The sequence below is a fragment of the Protopterus annectens genome, chromosome 4.part0 (genome assembly GCF_019279795.1).
Source record: "Protopterus annectens isolate FY-2018-M chromosome 4.part0, PAN1.0, whole genome shotgun sequence".
Taxonomy (NCBI): domain Eukaryota; kingdom Metazoa; phylum Chordata; order Ceratodontiformes; family Protopteridae; genus Protopterus; species Protopterus annectens.
Window position 1 is genome coordinate 512,195,371 of NC_056733.1, and position 18,228 is coordinate 512,213,598.

The 18,228-nt window shown below is 37.9% G+C and overlaps 1 protein-coding gene across 2 annotated transcripts in view; it reads left to right on the forward strand.

Moving 5' to 3' along the window:
- HECTD4 (HECT domain E3 ubiquitin protein ligase 4) overlaps nucleotides 1-18,228 on the forward strand; it is a 5,422,508-nt gene that overhangs the window by 5,139,202 nt on the left and 265,078 nt on the right. For both annotated transcript variants that reach the window (XM_044068422.1, XM_044068423.1), the window contains exon 69: nucleotides 11,467-11,586. In XM_044068422.1, the coding sequence (XP_043924357.1) occupies nucleotides 11,467-11,586 (120 nt within the window). The remainder of the gene's footprint in view (nucleotides 1-11,466; nucleotides 11,587-18,228) is intronic.

Sequence of the window (18,228 nt, forward strand, 5' to 3'; positions counted from 1 at the left end):
AAAATGAAGCAGAGCTAAAATCATTGCTGTTAACTGTTCGCCGTCTTGGCCATGCCCCCTCCTGAGTACCTCTTGATGGCATTTGTGCATCTGCCACCTGGTCCAAGATTCACACCTTCATTTTATGTTGTAAATTGGACATACATTTCAGATCACTAGCCTCTTTCAGTTTGGATGTGCTCTGGAATTTCCTTTCATAAGACCACCCAAGCGTTACAGTAGCTGGGGACTCTGCCCCATACATTGAGGAATTGACAGAAATTACACATCAGATAAGAAAGTTATGTACTCACCATAACAATAGATCTGTGTTGTTTGTTTCTGTCCTTCCTCACCTCCCCACCGACCTCCTTCCATGCAATTTATAAATTTGATATTCTGGTTCCTGGTTTTCTCCGGCTGACTTAACCTTGTCTCCTAGGGGTTCCTTATCAAGACCTAGTTTTGCAGCTGTTTTTCTCACTACCTCTTTTGTAGATTCTGTATCCTTGCCTTTTTCCCTGGGGGTACACTTGATCTGAAGTATTTCAATTAACAGCAGGGATTATGGGTAAAAGGAAGAGCCTGAGCATCAGATGCAAAATCTTGAAAGCATCTCAAGTCTGATCTGACTTGGATCCAAGACCCTGTAAGTTGAGTAAGAATGGAAACAGACAGCACAGATCTATTATTATGGTGATTACATAACTTTTGTTTTAAGGATGCCAAAAGCTCTTTTTTTCTGTGACAGTGATTTGTCCTTGCAGCTTACACTATAGTCACATTTTTCTTGCAAGTTATACTTTTAACAAATGATCACTGAATGAATGGCTGCCTTTATGATACATACTGTAAATAATATCACTTGCTTTTATAACTGTAAGTAACATATACCTATATTGTCTTTACTTTGTTGCTGTGCTGTGTACAGCTCTGTGTATTCTTTAGTCTATAATTTTCTGTGTGTGTTGTGCACCACGGTGACTGGTTCATGACTGAAAAGGGTCTGTCGACTATTCCACTTACCTGGTTATCAAACTGAAATGAATTAATAAATAAAATAGCCTCAAAATTCTTTTCAACCCCCTGTTTCCCTGCTTGCACTGTAATATACACAGAGACAATTATGAAATGCTGGCCTGCATACATCCCCTCATGTATCTTCCAGATTTTGCTCATTTTGAAAAGAGTACTACTCCTTTTCTTTCTGCCTTGCCCTCTGAAAGCTGGATGAGGTGAACATCCTGTACTCCCTAGTTTGCCATTTCTGATGTTCACCCTTGGACTAATGGGTTTCTTGCAGAACAGTGATAGCAGGTGTGCATTTCCTAATGACATAACATTTATTTTCCTCTTTACTAGGCTGGTGATCCCATTACAATTCCATCTAAAAATACAACTTTTCTCTCTTACTCTTCCATCGGATATATAATTTCCCCCTTTTTACCTTTTGTCTTGCTCTCCCCATATCATACTGCCTAGTTTGGTTCAACATGCACTTCTTGAGAAACCATTCAGTATATCCCCAAAAACTTCTTTACAAATGTTTTATATAACATTCTAACTATAATTATATGTGTATTGAAAAAAATGAATGCTTCTGCTAAGAAGAAGAAGAAATGCTCCTCCTAGGTGTAGAATTATTATACTACATTAGACAGTGTGTTCATTTCAAAAAACACATCTGTTAATTTCTACTCTCCCACTCCCTTCAAGTCATTGATTCAGAACTTCCCTGTTATCAGCATAGTCTTGATGTGGAAGAGAATATTGGTAAGTTTATCAGATAGCTCTTATCATGCAAATTGTAACTCACAGCTTACACTATACTGTCCCAAATATGAATAAAATTCTTGTTACATCCATTTACCACCCCCCGTTAAAATGAAACGCAAATCAACTTTCCTACTTTACAAATCAAATACAGTAAAACATTGCAAGCATGCACTATATTTTCCCTTCTTTCGGCCAATGAATATCTCTCCCAGGCTTGTTGCAATATGGTCTCTAATAGCAACACATGGCTATAGAGAGAATTATTTCCTCACCTGACAGATGGTCAGCTTTTATCTAAAGCACCATTCTTGGATGGTCATTAGAAAAAAGTCTCGATCCTCTTTTTTCACAGAGGCAGCCTTGAAAATTGGAAAAGCTACTTACGCAGGGTCCACTTGAGTCAAACATTCCTTCCCTTTTCTCCATTGCCAATCCCCTAAGTTAACATGCTTTTCAGCTTGCTGTCAATGGGGACTTTGAAAGTCACTTATGTAGCTCAAGGCATCCTGGGAATCCATACAAGTCTTGTCTTCACTAGGGAAAAGCAGTTAAAATGCAGGCTGGTGTAACTTGCAGCAAAGTCTTTAGCACCTGCATTCCGTCAGAGCAGGAAGAAAATGAGCCTTCTGTAGCCTTTTACGTACTGAGAAATCTTGCTCAATAAAGACCCTTAAATCTCCCACCATACATTCCTTTCCAGTCTTCCAGATATTGGCTAGGACCTACTGCTTTGCCAGCATATGACTCAAATCTGGTAGTGATCAGACAAGGTTTTTTATTTCTAGTTGCTGGCTATAGCTGATATATTCTCTGTACCACATCAAGCCTTAATTTGCTCTTGTGTTTCTGGAATTGTTTTGCTAGGTGAGTCGGAATAATTAGTGCCTTCTTTATTCTCTGGAACCCTTACAAAGTCCGGAGGTTTTTATATCATGCCCTGTTCTCAAAATTGACCCGCTTCTCCGTTAGTTGCTCAAGTTTGGTTTCTACAGATAGAACCCATTCCTGACTTTAGATTAGATAGAACCCATTCCTGTAGGCTGCCATTGCTGTTTTCCAGCTGGGCAATGGCATCTGAGTGGTCCGGTAATGTTTCCTCAGTTTCAAGCTGCTTTTGTAATTTGGCATGAACACATCCATTTTGTGGTAAGATTCTGAAATTCTGCTTAAATTTCCTTTAATACAGCTTTCAGTAGTTCCATTGCTTCAGTCACTGATGGACCCAGCTGAACCTCCATGCTCCTCACTTTTTCCTCAGACTGTCTTTCCACCATTTTACAACTAAACTGCTCACTCTGGTTAGTTTCAGCATTTCTAAGGATTACTTTCTTTTTATTAGCTTTGTCATCCAGCCACATTTGCCTTTTAGGTTAAGCCATAACTTCAGTCTGAAATAACAGCCAGGAAAGAGTCCAAACACAAATCTATTGTATTTTAGGAGTGGGGAGTCCATAGGACCAGTTCCTACTGAAGTATTACATTCCAGAAGTCTCAAAACATGGCCTTCTCTTGTGTTTAATATTAAATATGCAGCTTCATTCTGCATAGTTAACAGACTAGTCATCATAAGCATTATTAATATTCACATACTGTTTAGTATACTGTAGACAACCAAACACTGACAAACTGGTCATCCATACAGAAAACTCTAGGGTGTGAGATTGGCACTGCTGTGTTGGTGTCTGTAAAAGAAAATAGAAGAAAAAGAAAACAAAAAAGATGTGTTAGGCAGCTCACGAAATGCTTCAAACTGTGGTTTTAAGTATGTGAGGAGAGAACAAGAGGAAAGTGTCACTAATTTGCTAAGAGGGAAGGAATGTTTGTAGTGCTGGAACTGTTAAGGTTGTTATTGAAGCTTCTGTCTGATCCAGCAGAAGTACAGCTATCTCGGGGCAGAAAATTCCATCCCTTCCTCAGTACCATGTTCTGAATCTGAGAAATAGGCCAAGGGTTCGTACCTCTCAATAGTTGGTGACAAGAGATACCTTTATATAGGTGAACAGTTTTTTTTAAGGTATCTAGCTAAGGATTCTTCTTCCTTTATTGTACTCTGGGGATTTGGTAGAATTTTGTGAAATTGGTCTTTCAAGTATCACTACTTATCAGCAACCATGGAGTTCTAGTTTCACTCAGTTTGAGTGTAGGTGCATAGGGATCTGGATTTTGCACACACTAGCTTTTCAAAATGGTACTTGTTGTCTTTGGTAAAGTGAGGCTACAAGTTAGTGGACCTAATTAGGTAAAGACAGTCACCAGGAAACAAAGTTGAACCCAACATTTTAATGCATCTTTTCAAAAAAGTGTGTTCCATTATTAGAGAAGTCCAGGTTATAGCTAACTGGGAATCTGACATTCTTTACTGCTGGGCCTAATTTTCTTGCCCTTTGAAACATTACCTCTCAATCCATGAAGTTGACACATTCCATAATGAAGTGCAATTAAACACATAGGTTGTTCAAGGGTGGTATTCAGTTTTAGAAGGTTCATTTGTATCCAGTATGTTTTAGAGCCCTTTTCATACAAAGTTCACCATTTTGCCCTCTTCAACCTTTCTTGGTAATCTGACGATACTGACATTTCTTCTTGCTTTGTTTTTTTGTCTCAGGGTTTGTTCTATAGCTGCAAAGAGTGCTTTTACAAATTATGTTGAGTTGATGAAAAGTCAAATACACATTAGTATGCATGGAGATCATTTGTTGCTGATGGATAATTGCCTAATTATGTGTTTTAGTTAATGCTTTCAAATGGTAGTTATGGTTGTAATCACCTGCAAATGTTTTGTTACCTTTTGTATAAGAGAGGACTGCAGCTAAATGGACGATTGATTGACATTATCATCATTTGAGTGTAGTTTTGAAAATGTAGGTAATATGAAAGTCTGCTGCAGGAATTAGTGTTGAAAGAAAGAAAATATTTCTCTGAGTTGCAGTATGACATCCGGAATAGCTTAGTAGTAATTATTGTACATAGCACTAGTAGATTCCTTTTGCTAACCAGTAAAAAAGTGACAGTGGGGAGAAGCAAGGAGTCTTTCATCCATCACCTGTGTGAATTCATTTTTCCCACCCTTAATTAACCCTTAACACAGTGTCTCTAGTTCTGGCCTCAGGCAGGCATAGCTCTGCCAAAGTTCAGTGAGATATATGTATTGGAGTCTGTCATTACTAGGATGTTTGCAGTTTGACATATCACAATACCTTTCTTATGTGATTTGAATTTGTTTGGCTTTTGTTTTAACCCCAAGTGTTTTGTTTGTATGGGTTCTCCCTGCATGCCATGCTTCAGTGACTATATATTTGGAAGTTGTAGTGCTCATTTTGATGTCTACTTAATTTATATGTATGAGGTTCTAGTTTTGTTTTACTTGTGACTTTTGGGTTACTGTGGGTGTTTTTCTTCAAAACCTCTTAGTACATAGTGGCAAGTTGTTTACTGTAAGGTTAAGTTGCTTTTCAGAGTAATATCATGGGTTTACGCATACCTCTCATATGCATGTAAAGTTGTAATAAAGAAGTGCATTTTCTGTTAATATGAAACGTTTTTAAACTGCCACAGTTACGTTTTACCACCCAAATCTTTGAAACCTAATCTAAAGTGAAATTTTTGCTGTACTGAAATGTAATTCAGGTACTGTAATGATAGTCACTGTCTAGCTGTACCTTTTTCAGAGGGCCACTAAAGTGGTGCACTTTTAATGAAGATTCTTTTTGAATACATTGAGTGTATAATGTTTTATATATTTACAGCTGCTGTGTCGGATGGTAGTATGTATTGGTACAAATTGGAGATTTTAAAAGCAAACTGGAAAACACGTTCCTTTTCTTAGACACAAGTCATGCCTTTGAGAGAGTTTGCTAGTAAAAGTGTTATGAGTATCAGAATTTTGCCAGGATTGAAATTTGGTTGCCCAAGAGAACTTGAAGTATGAATCTTAGCAGAAAGGTCCATTGGAATATCTGTTTTCCGATATTCCAAACTGATCTACTTTAATCCTACAATTAATAAATCTGTAGATCTTCATTTTCTTATACCCAGTAACTATCTGATAGCTAAGTAGCAAATAACTTTAAGGTTAGATCTTTTGCAAAGTGTGAACAGGATATTATATAATTCCAGTATTTTATCAGTTGTATGAGTGGTCTACAGCAGACCATCTGTCTTTCAGTATAATAAAATGTGCAGTTATGAACCTGGGAAGGCAGGGCGTCGTACTAGTATTGTTATGGAAAAGATACTAATAGTGAATGTTTATTGTGACTTGAAGATACTGGTTGATTCCAATTCCATTCCTCTCAACCTGGAAACATCAGAAATCTGAACAAAGGCCCATGAAAAGTAGGTACAACTGGCATAATATCTGGATGCTGATTAACATAAAAATTTGCATGCATAATTATGTAACCTCACCCACCATTGGAATTGTGGGATACCAACATTCAAGCTCAAATTGAAGAACAGACTAAATATTAAATACAGAATGTAACCAGAACAATAGTGTTTTATTTATATTAACATTTGAGCTTTTATCAAACTTTAAACTTGTATAAAACTAAAATACAATTTTATTTTATTAAAATAAAATTAACTGCTAGTAACCTGTTATTATAAGAGCAATATTTTAAATTTGTCCCTGTTTTTGAGTCTTTGCCCTCCCTCGTTATTTAAGGTTTTATCCAGATTTCTTGTGTTAGGAATTTGAGAATTATGAGGCACGGCAGTAGCTGTCTTAATATTTGCAATTCAGACTGACAAGCTAGCTAATCTGTGTGATGCTGTGGATGACAGTGGTACATAATGTTCTAGTACTACAGTATGATACATGTACTATAAATGTCTGCATTAAAGCCCTGAACAGTAGGTAACACCTTTAGAAAAACCACAGTCTTGCTTAGCATTATCTGTTACTTTTGATTGTTTTACCTGTATACAAGGTACTATTTTATGACACACACCCTTATTCTTCTTCCCTCTCAAATCATCAGCAATTCCCATTCCCTCTCTTAATTTACTCCTTTCTAGTTATGCTTATGTCACCTTTGCCCCTTTCCAGTGCTGCTCTATTGCAAATGCATTCAAACTTTTGTCATGGTACTGTCTCATTATTTTTCCTTTTTGCTATTTTGTCTTTTTCTCTCATAATGTACCAACCAAACCATATATTCATTGTTTTTATAATTATTGCTACCGGTTATTTGCAGTATTATATGTCATCTTTGCTAAACAATTGTCATTATGCCCTATCAGAAAGGTGTTGAACTCTTTACATCATGCTATTTATTACTTTACTGCTTAATAGCCTCTCAACTTGTACCTAAAACCTGAAAGTGGACATCTGTGGTCCAGAGACCTTAAACTGGAAAAAAAAAATACCCTGTTCAGCTTATGTCGTTCTCTTCAGCATTTATTTGTCAGTGTGTGTGTGTGTGTGTGTGTGTGTGTGTGTGTGTGTGTGTGTGTGTGTGTGTGTGAGACATCATAACAAAGTGTTTTTTTAAGTGCTGTGACTATTTGCACTAAGATCACAGAGAACCCGCCCTAACCATTGTCTGTTATTAAATAGTACAAGCTAAGCTACAAACCTACAGAGAGGAACATAAATAATATTTCTATAAATATCTTTAGCCATGAATAATAGAATATGTGCATGGGTTGTTAAAATATATTGGAAAAAGGGGAAGGGGTACACTGGAACATTAAAGTATAACAAATCAATTCTGTACAAAGTAGACCCTAATCAAAGCATAAATAAGTGTCCCTCTAATACGTACAAGAAATTCCCTCTGAAAATTCAGAAACATAACTCAAGACAGTATGGCAGGGGAGAGCAACCAGGTACGATAAGTGTGCAAATTAACAAGAAACAAACACAATGCCAGAAATAACAGTCCATCCTAGTAATGGGAAAGGAGCCAGTGTACAATAAAAAATACAGTTATTTTCAAGAGAGGGGAGGACCGGACATCAGTATGACTTACTGTTTTTTTCCCGATCTCTATAATAGGTCGATCTTAGCTGTTGTAGGCAGCTGTAATCATTCCCTTTGGTCACTCACTCAGGAAAAGGGTTGGGAAGAATTCTTGATCACTGATTTTGTCACATATTTTTGTCTGTCCCGCATAAGTTTTCTTTTTTTTTTTCATTCCAGTATTACACTGTCAAATATTAGATTGCTACACTTCCTTCCTGCTGTTTAGAGAATACACATTGATGAAAACATTTTGTTCCATTAAATTTTAAGTAAACTAAAGTAATATTTAAAACTTGTCCCAGAACCCCAATTGCAGTCGCTCATCCACCCATTATTTCTGGCTTTGACCCAGATTATTGAGCGAAAAACTCGAGAGGTATGCCAGTGGATATAGTAAAGTAGCATCGTCTAGTGATTCATAGCATTTTGTTTCACCATCCCATAATCACTGTCAATGACTGAGCTCAGAATGAACATGATCTGTTTATCGAGTCAAACCGATGTATTTTATTTCATAACCTGCAACAACATCAGCAAGTGCTTCTTGATGACAACATTGCACCTTATGCAAAATAAATGAGGCTGCAGGTTGTACTACTGATGACAAAATTCGGTAAAAAATCCTCACTTGTTTAGCAGCTGAAGAAGTGGTACCACATTCAGACATCCAAACACAAATTAAACGCATGTACCTAAAACGGGCCAGGTAAGTTTGTCTTCCCATTGATGTGACATCCTCGTTGGTTGGCTGCCACAGTGCAAGTCATGGGGAGGCTGCGGCTTTAAGCAGCAGAAGCTTTTTTTAGTTTTTTTAAATCTCCCACACTGCCTGTTAGAGTCCACATACATCCAGGCACAGACTGACGAATCTGACGTTATGACGCACGCCGCTTCACGTTGATGATGATGTGGGATGCCTGATGATGTCTGCATAATTTAAACAAAAATAAAAAAAAAAATAAAAGAAAAAAGCCCAGAAATTAAAGGGGCCACATGGAAATTCGTGGCACCCCATTATTTTCACCTCAAAACCGGTAAATATGAAGGAATTTGGTACGGTTGAAAGGTATGGTTGATTCACATTTTTGAACATCAGCTGTCAAATTGTAAAAGTTATTTTGTCCTATCTCACCTTCATTCATTGCTGGTTGGGTTCGGAACCAAGCATCAGTTCTGACTTGGCCTAATTCAAAAGCTCGAGAGCTTCCACTGGCTTGAGGCTATGCCATATCCCATGATGCACTGGGAATAATACCCAGATCTCGTTTGCCGCTCAAGCAGATCAGGTGACTTCTGGCTGCCTCTTGGCTAAGTTTCCGCTTTTTGTGTATTTGTAGCTAATGTTTCACTTTTTGATGGTTAATCTACATTTAGATTTTTGCTAGTTGTTTTTTAGGAGTTGTAGTCTGTGTTTTCTCCGTACTTTTGTGTTGATGGCTGTCGCCGTTTTCTCGTCAGGTCTTCCCCTTGTATTATTATAGTTTCCATCCTGCCTCAAGCTCGTTTTTAGTTAGAGGGCTTTCCTCCCCCTTAAGGAGGTCATTTAAGTTAGAGGGCTCCTAGCGGCCCATTTAAGTTAGAGGGCCGCTTCTCTACATCCTAATTGTGTTCCCTTTGTTGTGAGGAGAATCCGTTTTTCTGTCAGTATTCTCCTGTGTGTGGTTGTGCTTGTCTATACTTTGTAGCCTAGTTTTTTTTTTTTGTTTTTTTTTTTGCAGTGTGTTGCTGTAGCTGTAGTTGTAGCTGCTATAGTTTACTACTTCCTGTTAGACTGTCCTGTCTACTGTAGGAGTTGTGGTATTTTGTTTACTTGTGAGGTAACAAAAGAAAAAAAAAAGCTTTACACTACTTTTGTTTTTTTCGTTGTGCTCAGGTATGTCTAAGGATCAGAAAGATAATCCAAGCAGTCTGGGTTCAAGTGTGACATATGTAGTCAAAAGATATCTCTAACAGATGGGCACACCAATTGCGTTTATTGCCTGGGTGCCTTTCATTTGCAGGAATCTTGTGCATTCTGCCATGCGTTCAGTAGTAGAGTGCTTCTTGAATGCAAGAACAAGTTGATTGTGAGAGGATTACTTAAGTTTCCCTTTTCAGAGGCTTTGGAATGGTCTCAGAGCTCCAAACCTTCTTCTGAATCTCCTTCCTCCAAATATGAAAAATCAGGAAAAAGAACTCTAGCATTGGATCTGGATAATTACATACTAATCCTTTCTTTCTCCTGAAAGTGTGCTCAGAGACCAATCTAAACTAGTCTATCGAATTACCAGTGTTTTCCCCAACTATGGCAATAGAGCAGAATATAGATTACACCAGTTGGATGTACATAGGCAGTTACACTTCTACATCCATAGGACTAAAGTTTTCAGAAGATCGGACCAATTGTTTGTCTCCTTTTCACATCAAATGAAAGGTTTTCCAGTTTTTAAAGTAACACAGTCAAAATGTCTCACAGATTCTATTTCATTTATGTACAGTTCTCTTCACAGACAATTATCTGGCAAAGTGAAGGGCCATTCCACAAGAGCTGTTTCAACTTCTTCAGCTTTCCAGTCCAGACTACCTTTGGATTCGTTCTGTGCAGCAGCCACATGGGTCAGGCCTCATACCTTTATTACACATTACAAAGTGGACATGGCCTCCCAGAACTGGGCTTCCTTTTGGTCCACTGTTCTGAAGAGTTTATTCCCTTCAGCCACCCAGGAAAGAAGGTGCTAGGGACACTGTCCCAACCAGCAATGAATGAAGGCGAGATAGGACAACATAACATTAAGAAATTATGTACTCACCATAATGTTCCACGTTTGTTTTCCATCTCACCTTCATTCTTGCTTCCCACCCTCCTTTGCTCCTGGAGAATCGGGCGTATTACTTTTATTTTTAATTGGATTATGGAGTCTCTGTTTCCCTTCTGGGTCTGATATATTCTAGTTTTTATTGTTAATTGATATTTATGCTTTTTATTGCAAACAAGATCTGGGTATTATTCTCAGTGCATCATGGGATAGGGCATTGCCTCGAGCCAGTGGAAGCTGTCGAGCTTTTGAATTAGGCCTTCTTGGAACCGATGCTCGGCTCCATACCCAACCAGCAATGAATGAAGGTGAGATGGACAACAAACATGGAATGTTATGGTGAGTACATAATTTCTTAATATTGTTCTTCACCATATAGGAAGATAGATATATTTTTGAGCATTTTAGATCTAGATACCTAGCTATAGGAATTAAATCATTTAATGATCTAATCTGACCAAATCTGGAATACTGTGCCAGTCCAGAGATGTTGGATCAGGCACATTTTTATGGATGGTCTATTTTCTTCAGAGCTATCTTGTCACTGCTGTATATTATGTTTTTATTATTTTTTCAGTTTTAAGTCTCGATTTTGCAACATTCACTTATTCCATTGTAGATTGCAAAAGGTTTAAAAAAGATTTGAGCAGGTTAATGGTTGATAAAGGTTTATGATGGATAAGTTTTGATAGTCATTATGGAAATAAGTTAATTTTTGTGTGTAATTATGTACTTCTCTGTTTATTTAAGTCCATAGTGTGTAACTATTGAGAGTAGCTTTTCTTTACATACAAAATCAAATACTGCACAAGAAAACAATCTGCAATGTCTCAGTGAGTGCTTCTAGACTTAATATCTGTGAGACTGAGTTGTAAACTGGGAACAATGTATCATTGTTTATTTTATATACTGTGTGCTGTACACCACTAAATTATCTTTTTTATCTAGGATTAATCTTCTATGACACAAAAGTGATTGTGATGAATAGAGTATTAAATGCGACGGCACAGAGAACAGCAGACCATGCAGCTCCAGAAATTACTCTTGATCCATTGGAAATAGTGGGAGGTAAAGATAATTTTTATCTTTTTTTGTAAGGTGTTTATAATGCTAAAGGAAATAAAGTATAGAAAGCTGGTAAAAATAGTTCATCATTCATTTTTTGTTTGTGTTTTCTGTCCTCCATGTTGCTGCTGTTGTAGTTTATTATTTATTTATTTACATTTGATTAGTGGGTAGTGTCTGACTGGGCGAGTAACCCGTTTTCAGTGGAGACTGTGAAAGAAAAGCTCCCAAGTAAAGTTAAAAATGTTAAAGAAAAATACACACATGGTATTATAAGTAAAGTTACAAATATTATTGAAAAAATATACATGGTACAATATGATAAAGCAAAGGCTACAGACATGATAAAACCAAAGTTTTTTTTTGTTTTTTTTTTAGAAAGTATTAGTGTGATAAATGAAGATATAAGTCAGAATTTTTAAGACTTTCATAATCTAAAAGCATGGAAAAATAAAAGAAGACAGAAGAGCAGGGCAGGAATAACTTTGCCAGAGGAGGTGCAGGAACATAACCAGTGATTTCAGAAATATTCTGTTAGGAGCTGTTTGAAGTTCTGCGTATCAGGAATGGATAGAATATGCATGCTGTGGATGAGATTTCCAAGATTTGGCTATTGAGTGGCTGTATAATGAGTCACAACGAAAGTTATGGGTTTTAATAAGTTTGAGCAATATTTTATCTGCTGACCTGAATGAGGTGAGATTAATGTATGTTTGAACAAGGTCAGATAGGGCTGGACAGAAGTCTGGTTTATGGATAACAGAGTGGGCAACTATTAGCTAATTGAGAGTAAGTTAGGGAGTTCTGTCCAGCTTAGATGGTGTAGGGAAGTACAATGATGTGATCTGTGAGGGAGTTTAGCAGCAAATTTAGCTTTTTTATTGTAGCAAGATTCGAGGTTATGCAAGTCTGATTTACATAGGTTGGTGAATATTTGTGAACAGTAAAGAAAGGTAGATGGAAGGTAAGTCCTAACTGTAGTAAGTCTGGCATGATTGGTCAGAAAAGGTTCAGCCCTATAAAGAGCATCAAGTTTTAATATTGACTTCTTTAGTTGTTAATGCTATGTGTCTGTTAAACTTCAGGCCATTGTCTAGAGTAACACCGCAATGTTTTGTTTGTTCTGCAGGTTTAATTACTGTGCCATTGGAGGAAAAGATAGAGAGGTGCTTGTTTAATTTTTATGGTGGAATTGGTAAAGACCATAAGCTTGATTTTGTTAGGATTTAAAATTAGTTGGTGGTCTGATAAGTATTTTTCAATGCTATAAAGAGCAATCTGAGATTTATCTTGGAGTTCATTCAAGGTGGAAGTGGAGCAGAAAAGGGGAGCATCATCTGCATATTGAATGATTGAGGCAGGTTTGGCTGTGGAACAAACACCATTAGTAAATATAATGAAACATAGTGGACCAAAAATAGAACTTTATGGGGCACTAACAGTAATAGGTAGTAGGGGAGAGAGTTTTATTATCCCATAAGGTGGCTTGCTTATGGTTAGAGAGATAACTATGGAACCAGCATAAGATTTCAGTGCTGAAATTGAAAGAGACAAGTTTATTGAGAAGTATTTGATGAGATACAGTGTCAAAGGCTTTTGACATATCAATAAAGGTGGCAGAGACAAGTTGTGTTTTGTTTTTGAGGTGATGTACAATATTGGTAAAACTTATAATAGCAGTATTAGTACTATGTTTGGAGAGAAAGCCATGTTGAGTATTAGATAATAGGTTGTTCTTAAGGAGGTAGTCTAATATTTGTTTATGTAAACATTTTTCTAAGATTTGGGCTAGTGGTGGAAGAATGGCTATAGGTGTATAGTTGGAAAGGTCAGTGGACTGACCTCCTTTGTGAAGGGGCATGACATGGGATATCTTCCAAAGAAGAGGAACATACTGTTCTGGGATAGAGCAGTTTATTAGTATAGACATAGGGTAAGAGACAGATGCAGCAGCAAGTTTTAGAAATTCACCTGGTAACTGATCTGCAGCAAGAGTACAAGGTTTTCATTTACATAGGAGATTTTGTATATAACCAGTTTGGATTGGTTTAAGAGAGAAAGGAAAAGTGTTGAGATCAGTGGGAGTATGGAATGTGAGGAGTTGGCAGTATTGTTAAGTAAATGAGGTTACTGAGGTAATAAAGTGAGTATTGAATTGAGTAGCTATACAGTCTGTAGGGCAGTTAGTTGTTTGGGCAGGAGTGATAGGTTTTCCGGGGTTAAGAAGGAGGTTGATTGTTTGCCAGAATCTTTGGGGATTATTTTGGTATTTCAGTTGGCATGTTTGAAAGTAAGTTTTTTTGTCTTGTTTAATGTGTTTTTGGCTTGATTTCTGAGCTGTTAGTAGGAAGCTTAATTGCTTTTATTTTTGTTTTTGTGAAAAAGAATCCAGACTTTGTCTCTTTGCTTAAGTAGAAGAATAGTTTCTTTAGATAAACAAATAAAATGTTTGGATTTAGCACAAATGTTCCTGATTAGAGCAAGGTTGTTAAGTAACTACAGGAAATAATTATTAAAGTACTGTACTGCAAGATCATATAAAAGGGTTTTTAGAGGTGACCAGTCATAATCTTGAATTTAGTGGGAGGAAACTGTTTTTTATTACATACATAGTGAAATGTAACATTGTTGGTACTATGTGTGTATTTTCTGATAAGATAGACTGGGTAGTGATCACTTAGGGAATCAAGAAGACCACAAGTATCATAACTATTGTTGGATTTGCTCGTTAGAATCCAGTCAAGTAAGGAATGCCTGTTGGTGACCTTGTCAGTGCATGTAGTATGAGTAATATTTTGAGTGAAGGCATGTAAATTAATACATTTGATGGGAGTGTTAGAGGAACAGGTAAGCCAGTCAAGGTTAAAGCCACCAAGTATAATAGTTTCTTGACAAAAATTGGAGGAGGCCCATTCTAGGATATTTTCAATATGTGTGAGGTTGTTTGCAGGGAGGAAGTAGAATGCTATTATGATGATGGACTTTCGGGTGTTAATATCTAGACGCGCTGTTAAAATTTCAGCTGTAGGCATGTGAGCTGGAGAAGTATTGAGTTATACTAAACTGAGGTTGTCTTTAAACATTATAGCAAAGCCACCACCACGTTTGAATAATCTATCCTTTCTGATGATATTATAGCCAGCAGGAAGTAATTCTTCAGTTTTTATATGTGGCTTGAGCCAGGTTTCAGTAATTATGGCTATATCTGGGGAATACAGGGCAATGGCAGCATGGAATTCATGAACTTTGTTAAGGAGGCTTCTGAGGTTAAAATGTATTACAAATAGGTTAGAGTTAGATCCTTTTAGTGGTGGGAGGTATCAGTAGTTGTGTCAAGAAGATGAAGAGAGTTTGAGGTGGTGGAGTGTAAGGGACCTGGGTTTGGGTGTATGTCAGATTGAAGTTTAATGAGGGTGAGGTAGTGGAGTGTAAGGGATTTTAGTATGGAGAAGTTTGTACTATTCATAAAAGCAATAGGAAGAGATATGGGTTTGAAAGTATTTAACAAAATGTAGTGAAGTAGAAGTGTTAAACAGATGTCGGGATATGTGGGCTGTGTCACTGAAGTTGTGATGGTTCAGCACAGTGGGCAGAGTAGGAGAGAGGTAGATTATAAGATAATAGGAGTGGTAGGAGGTAGTATGTAGAGCTAGTAATAGAGATAACAAGGATATGATGGAGGTGACTGGTATAGAGTCATGGTAAAGGATACCAATGAAGAAGAGGGAGTGAGTTGGTAGGGGAAGGAATATGTTAAAAAGGGTAAGATATCTGGTGTAATAAAAGAAAGGTGTTATGGGTAGGGGGAGAAAGGTATTTTGGTGGGACAGAGAGGTGTAGAACAGGTTTTTAGAAAGTGGAGGTAGAGAATATGGTATATGATGAGAGACAATTATGGAGGGAAGAGAGCGTTGTGGAATGTGGGAGTGTAAGTAGTGTTATGTGGGAAATGAAAGTGTAGTTGTGCTATAGGAAGAGACAAATAGGAGGGAAGTATCACTGAGCAAGGATTCGCTGTTAGAGGGGTGACATAATTTAGGGAGTAGCTTGGTTAGGTAGAAATTAAAGGAGAGTGGAGGTGGGTGGGAATGGGGGTAGGGTAGGAGAGTGGAGTGTGCCCGAGCTTAGTGAGGACAAAAGGACCGGGGTTTACACCAGGACGCAAACTGCAAAGAGGAAGCCTAAGAAAACAATCAGTGAACACATGTAGGGATGGAGAAGACCTGAATAATGTAAGTATGTTGGAAGCACTATCCAGAATGGATGACTGTGGTTGGAAGATGACCAGACACTTCTTAAGATGAGAGAGACAAACACAAAATGGATACAAAACTATCTAGAAATGCAAGAGAGTCAGGGAAATAGGGGCTGTAGAACAGAGACGCTACGGAGGTTAGACAGAATGTTTATAAGGGCAGAGCTAGATAGAGAGCTAGGTCGGGGAGGTCTAGGGACCAGTATAGTATGAAAGTAAATGAAGGGATTAAATATTTCAGTTACATAGGCTGCTGGCATCCCCTGCGATGAACAAGTGTCTCACCAAGAAGGTGTCAAGTATACAGTGTAAAATTACAAAAACAGATGACCACAATGGATACATACTTTTGCTGGTAGCTTTGATTGTATAGATTTACATGCCACAAAGACCCGACATGCAGAAGTTTTGAAAAGTGGCTCCTGAGCTCAAAGAACAGGATGATGCCAAAGGAAGTAGTAATAAGCGTTTTGCTGGTAGCTTTGATTGTATAGATTTACATGCCACAAAGACCCAACACGCCATACATACAAGGTTGTCAAGAACACACATACTACGTCCACCACAGTGTCCCTCACACACATATACCAACTTAGGTTGAGACACTGAAAAGCATTTTTCCCCAAACTCACTAGTTATTGAAATAAAAAATGTGCTGCTTCTTGAAAAAAATTTTTTTTTCGTTTTTTTCATTTTTTTTTTTTTTTTAAGCAGGTAACACCACAGCCACTGGGGATGCACAAGCCAGTGCATTTCTTTGTGCCGGTCCCAAGCCCATATAAATGGGGAGGGTTACATCAGCAAGGGCATTCGGTGTAAAACCACTGCCAAATAACATGTGGACAACAATACAGATTTCCATACTGGATCAGTCGAGGCCCAGGTTAACAATGACCGCCAACAGGGCGCTGGTGGAAATTGGGCTACTGTTGACTGAAGGAGAAGAAGAGGGGGAAGGCATGCCCGAAATCATAAAGAGAGGAGGAAGGTTGGGAGTGTAGTAGTGAGGGTTGGAACTTTGAATGTTGGCAGTATGACTGGTATATGGAGAGAGCTACTGATATGATGGAGAGAAGGAAGGTTGATATATTGTGTGAGCAAAGACCAGGTGGAAGGGGAGTAAGGCCAGGTGTATTGGAGGTGGGTTCAAATTGTTCTATCATGGTGTGAATGGGAGGAGAACTGGGGTAGGGGTTATCCTGAAGGAACATTATGCTAATAGTGTTTTGGAGGTGAAAAGAATGTCGGATAGAGTGATGTTTATAAAGCTGGAAAGTGATGGTGTAATGATAAATGTTGTTAGTGCATACGCTTCGCAAGTTGGGTGTATGATGGATGAGAAAGAATAATTTTGGAGTGAGTTGAATGAAGTGGTGGTGAGTGTAGTTGTTTTACTGACTAGAGGACTCAGTAGTTAGTTTTGTGTTTTTCCCTGCTAGTATAAATTTGGTGTATTTGCTTGGAGCTGCTCACCACACAGTGGTGGTTAGCAGTGCCCTCTACAGATACAAACATCTGGATAGCAAAGTTTATCTCTAAAACTACCATTAGAACTGTAACCTGTAACTTAGTCTGAACAATGCCATTGTGTGGAGACAAGCTTAGAGCACCTAGTTTGCACACTGAGCAGTTACTACTATTAAATCTCAAAACAATCTAACCTAGTCAAGTGCCAAACCCTAGTGACCACCTTAGGAAATCTCTGTAGAACCCAGTCCTCATCCTACAGCAACACACCCAAATACAGGTCCAGACAATATAAATATGCAATTTCCAAATGTCTCTATAGCCAGTTTAGTATATATGGGCATCCTGAGACAGTGTAGCAATTGTCTCATGTTCACAGACAGCCACTTATTCCTTAAAGAAGCGAATGGAGTATGCGAGAGATTCATATACACAATTTCATTGGTGGCTGAAATCTCACATACATACAAAGTTGTCAAAAACACACATAACTACGTCCACCACACAGTGTCCCTCACACACATATACCAACTTATGTTGAGACACTAAAAAGCAGTCTTCCCAAACCTCAAAGACCTTCCAGACTTATAAATAACAATGAATGCCTGTCCTTAGCAATTTGTAAGGCATTCGTGAAAAGCAACGCCAGACACCACACATATGCTTGCATCCAGTGGAGTCCTTCCACATTGCATCTTATAAAACCTTTTTTTTTTCATTTCAGTAACAGTTTCTCACCTCAGCTATCCCTCATCTGTATACCCACACACATGCAGTCAACACTGAAGCATTAAAACATGAGACTACCTGGAAAGCTTACAAAGTATAGATTTTAACAGGTTTTCAACTCTTCTGTGCACCTGCAGTCTTATACTTGCATACACATACAGTGGATATCTCAGGTCTATTGCCTTGGTTCCCAT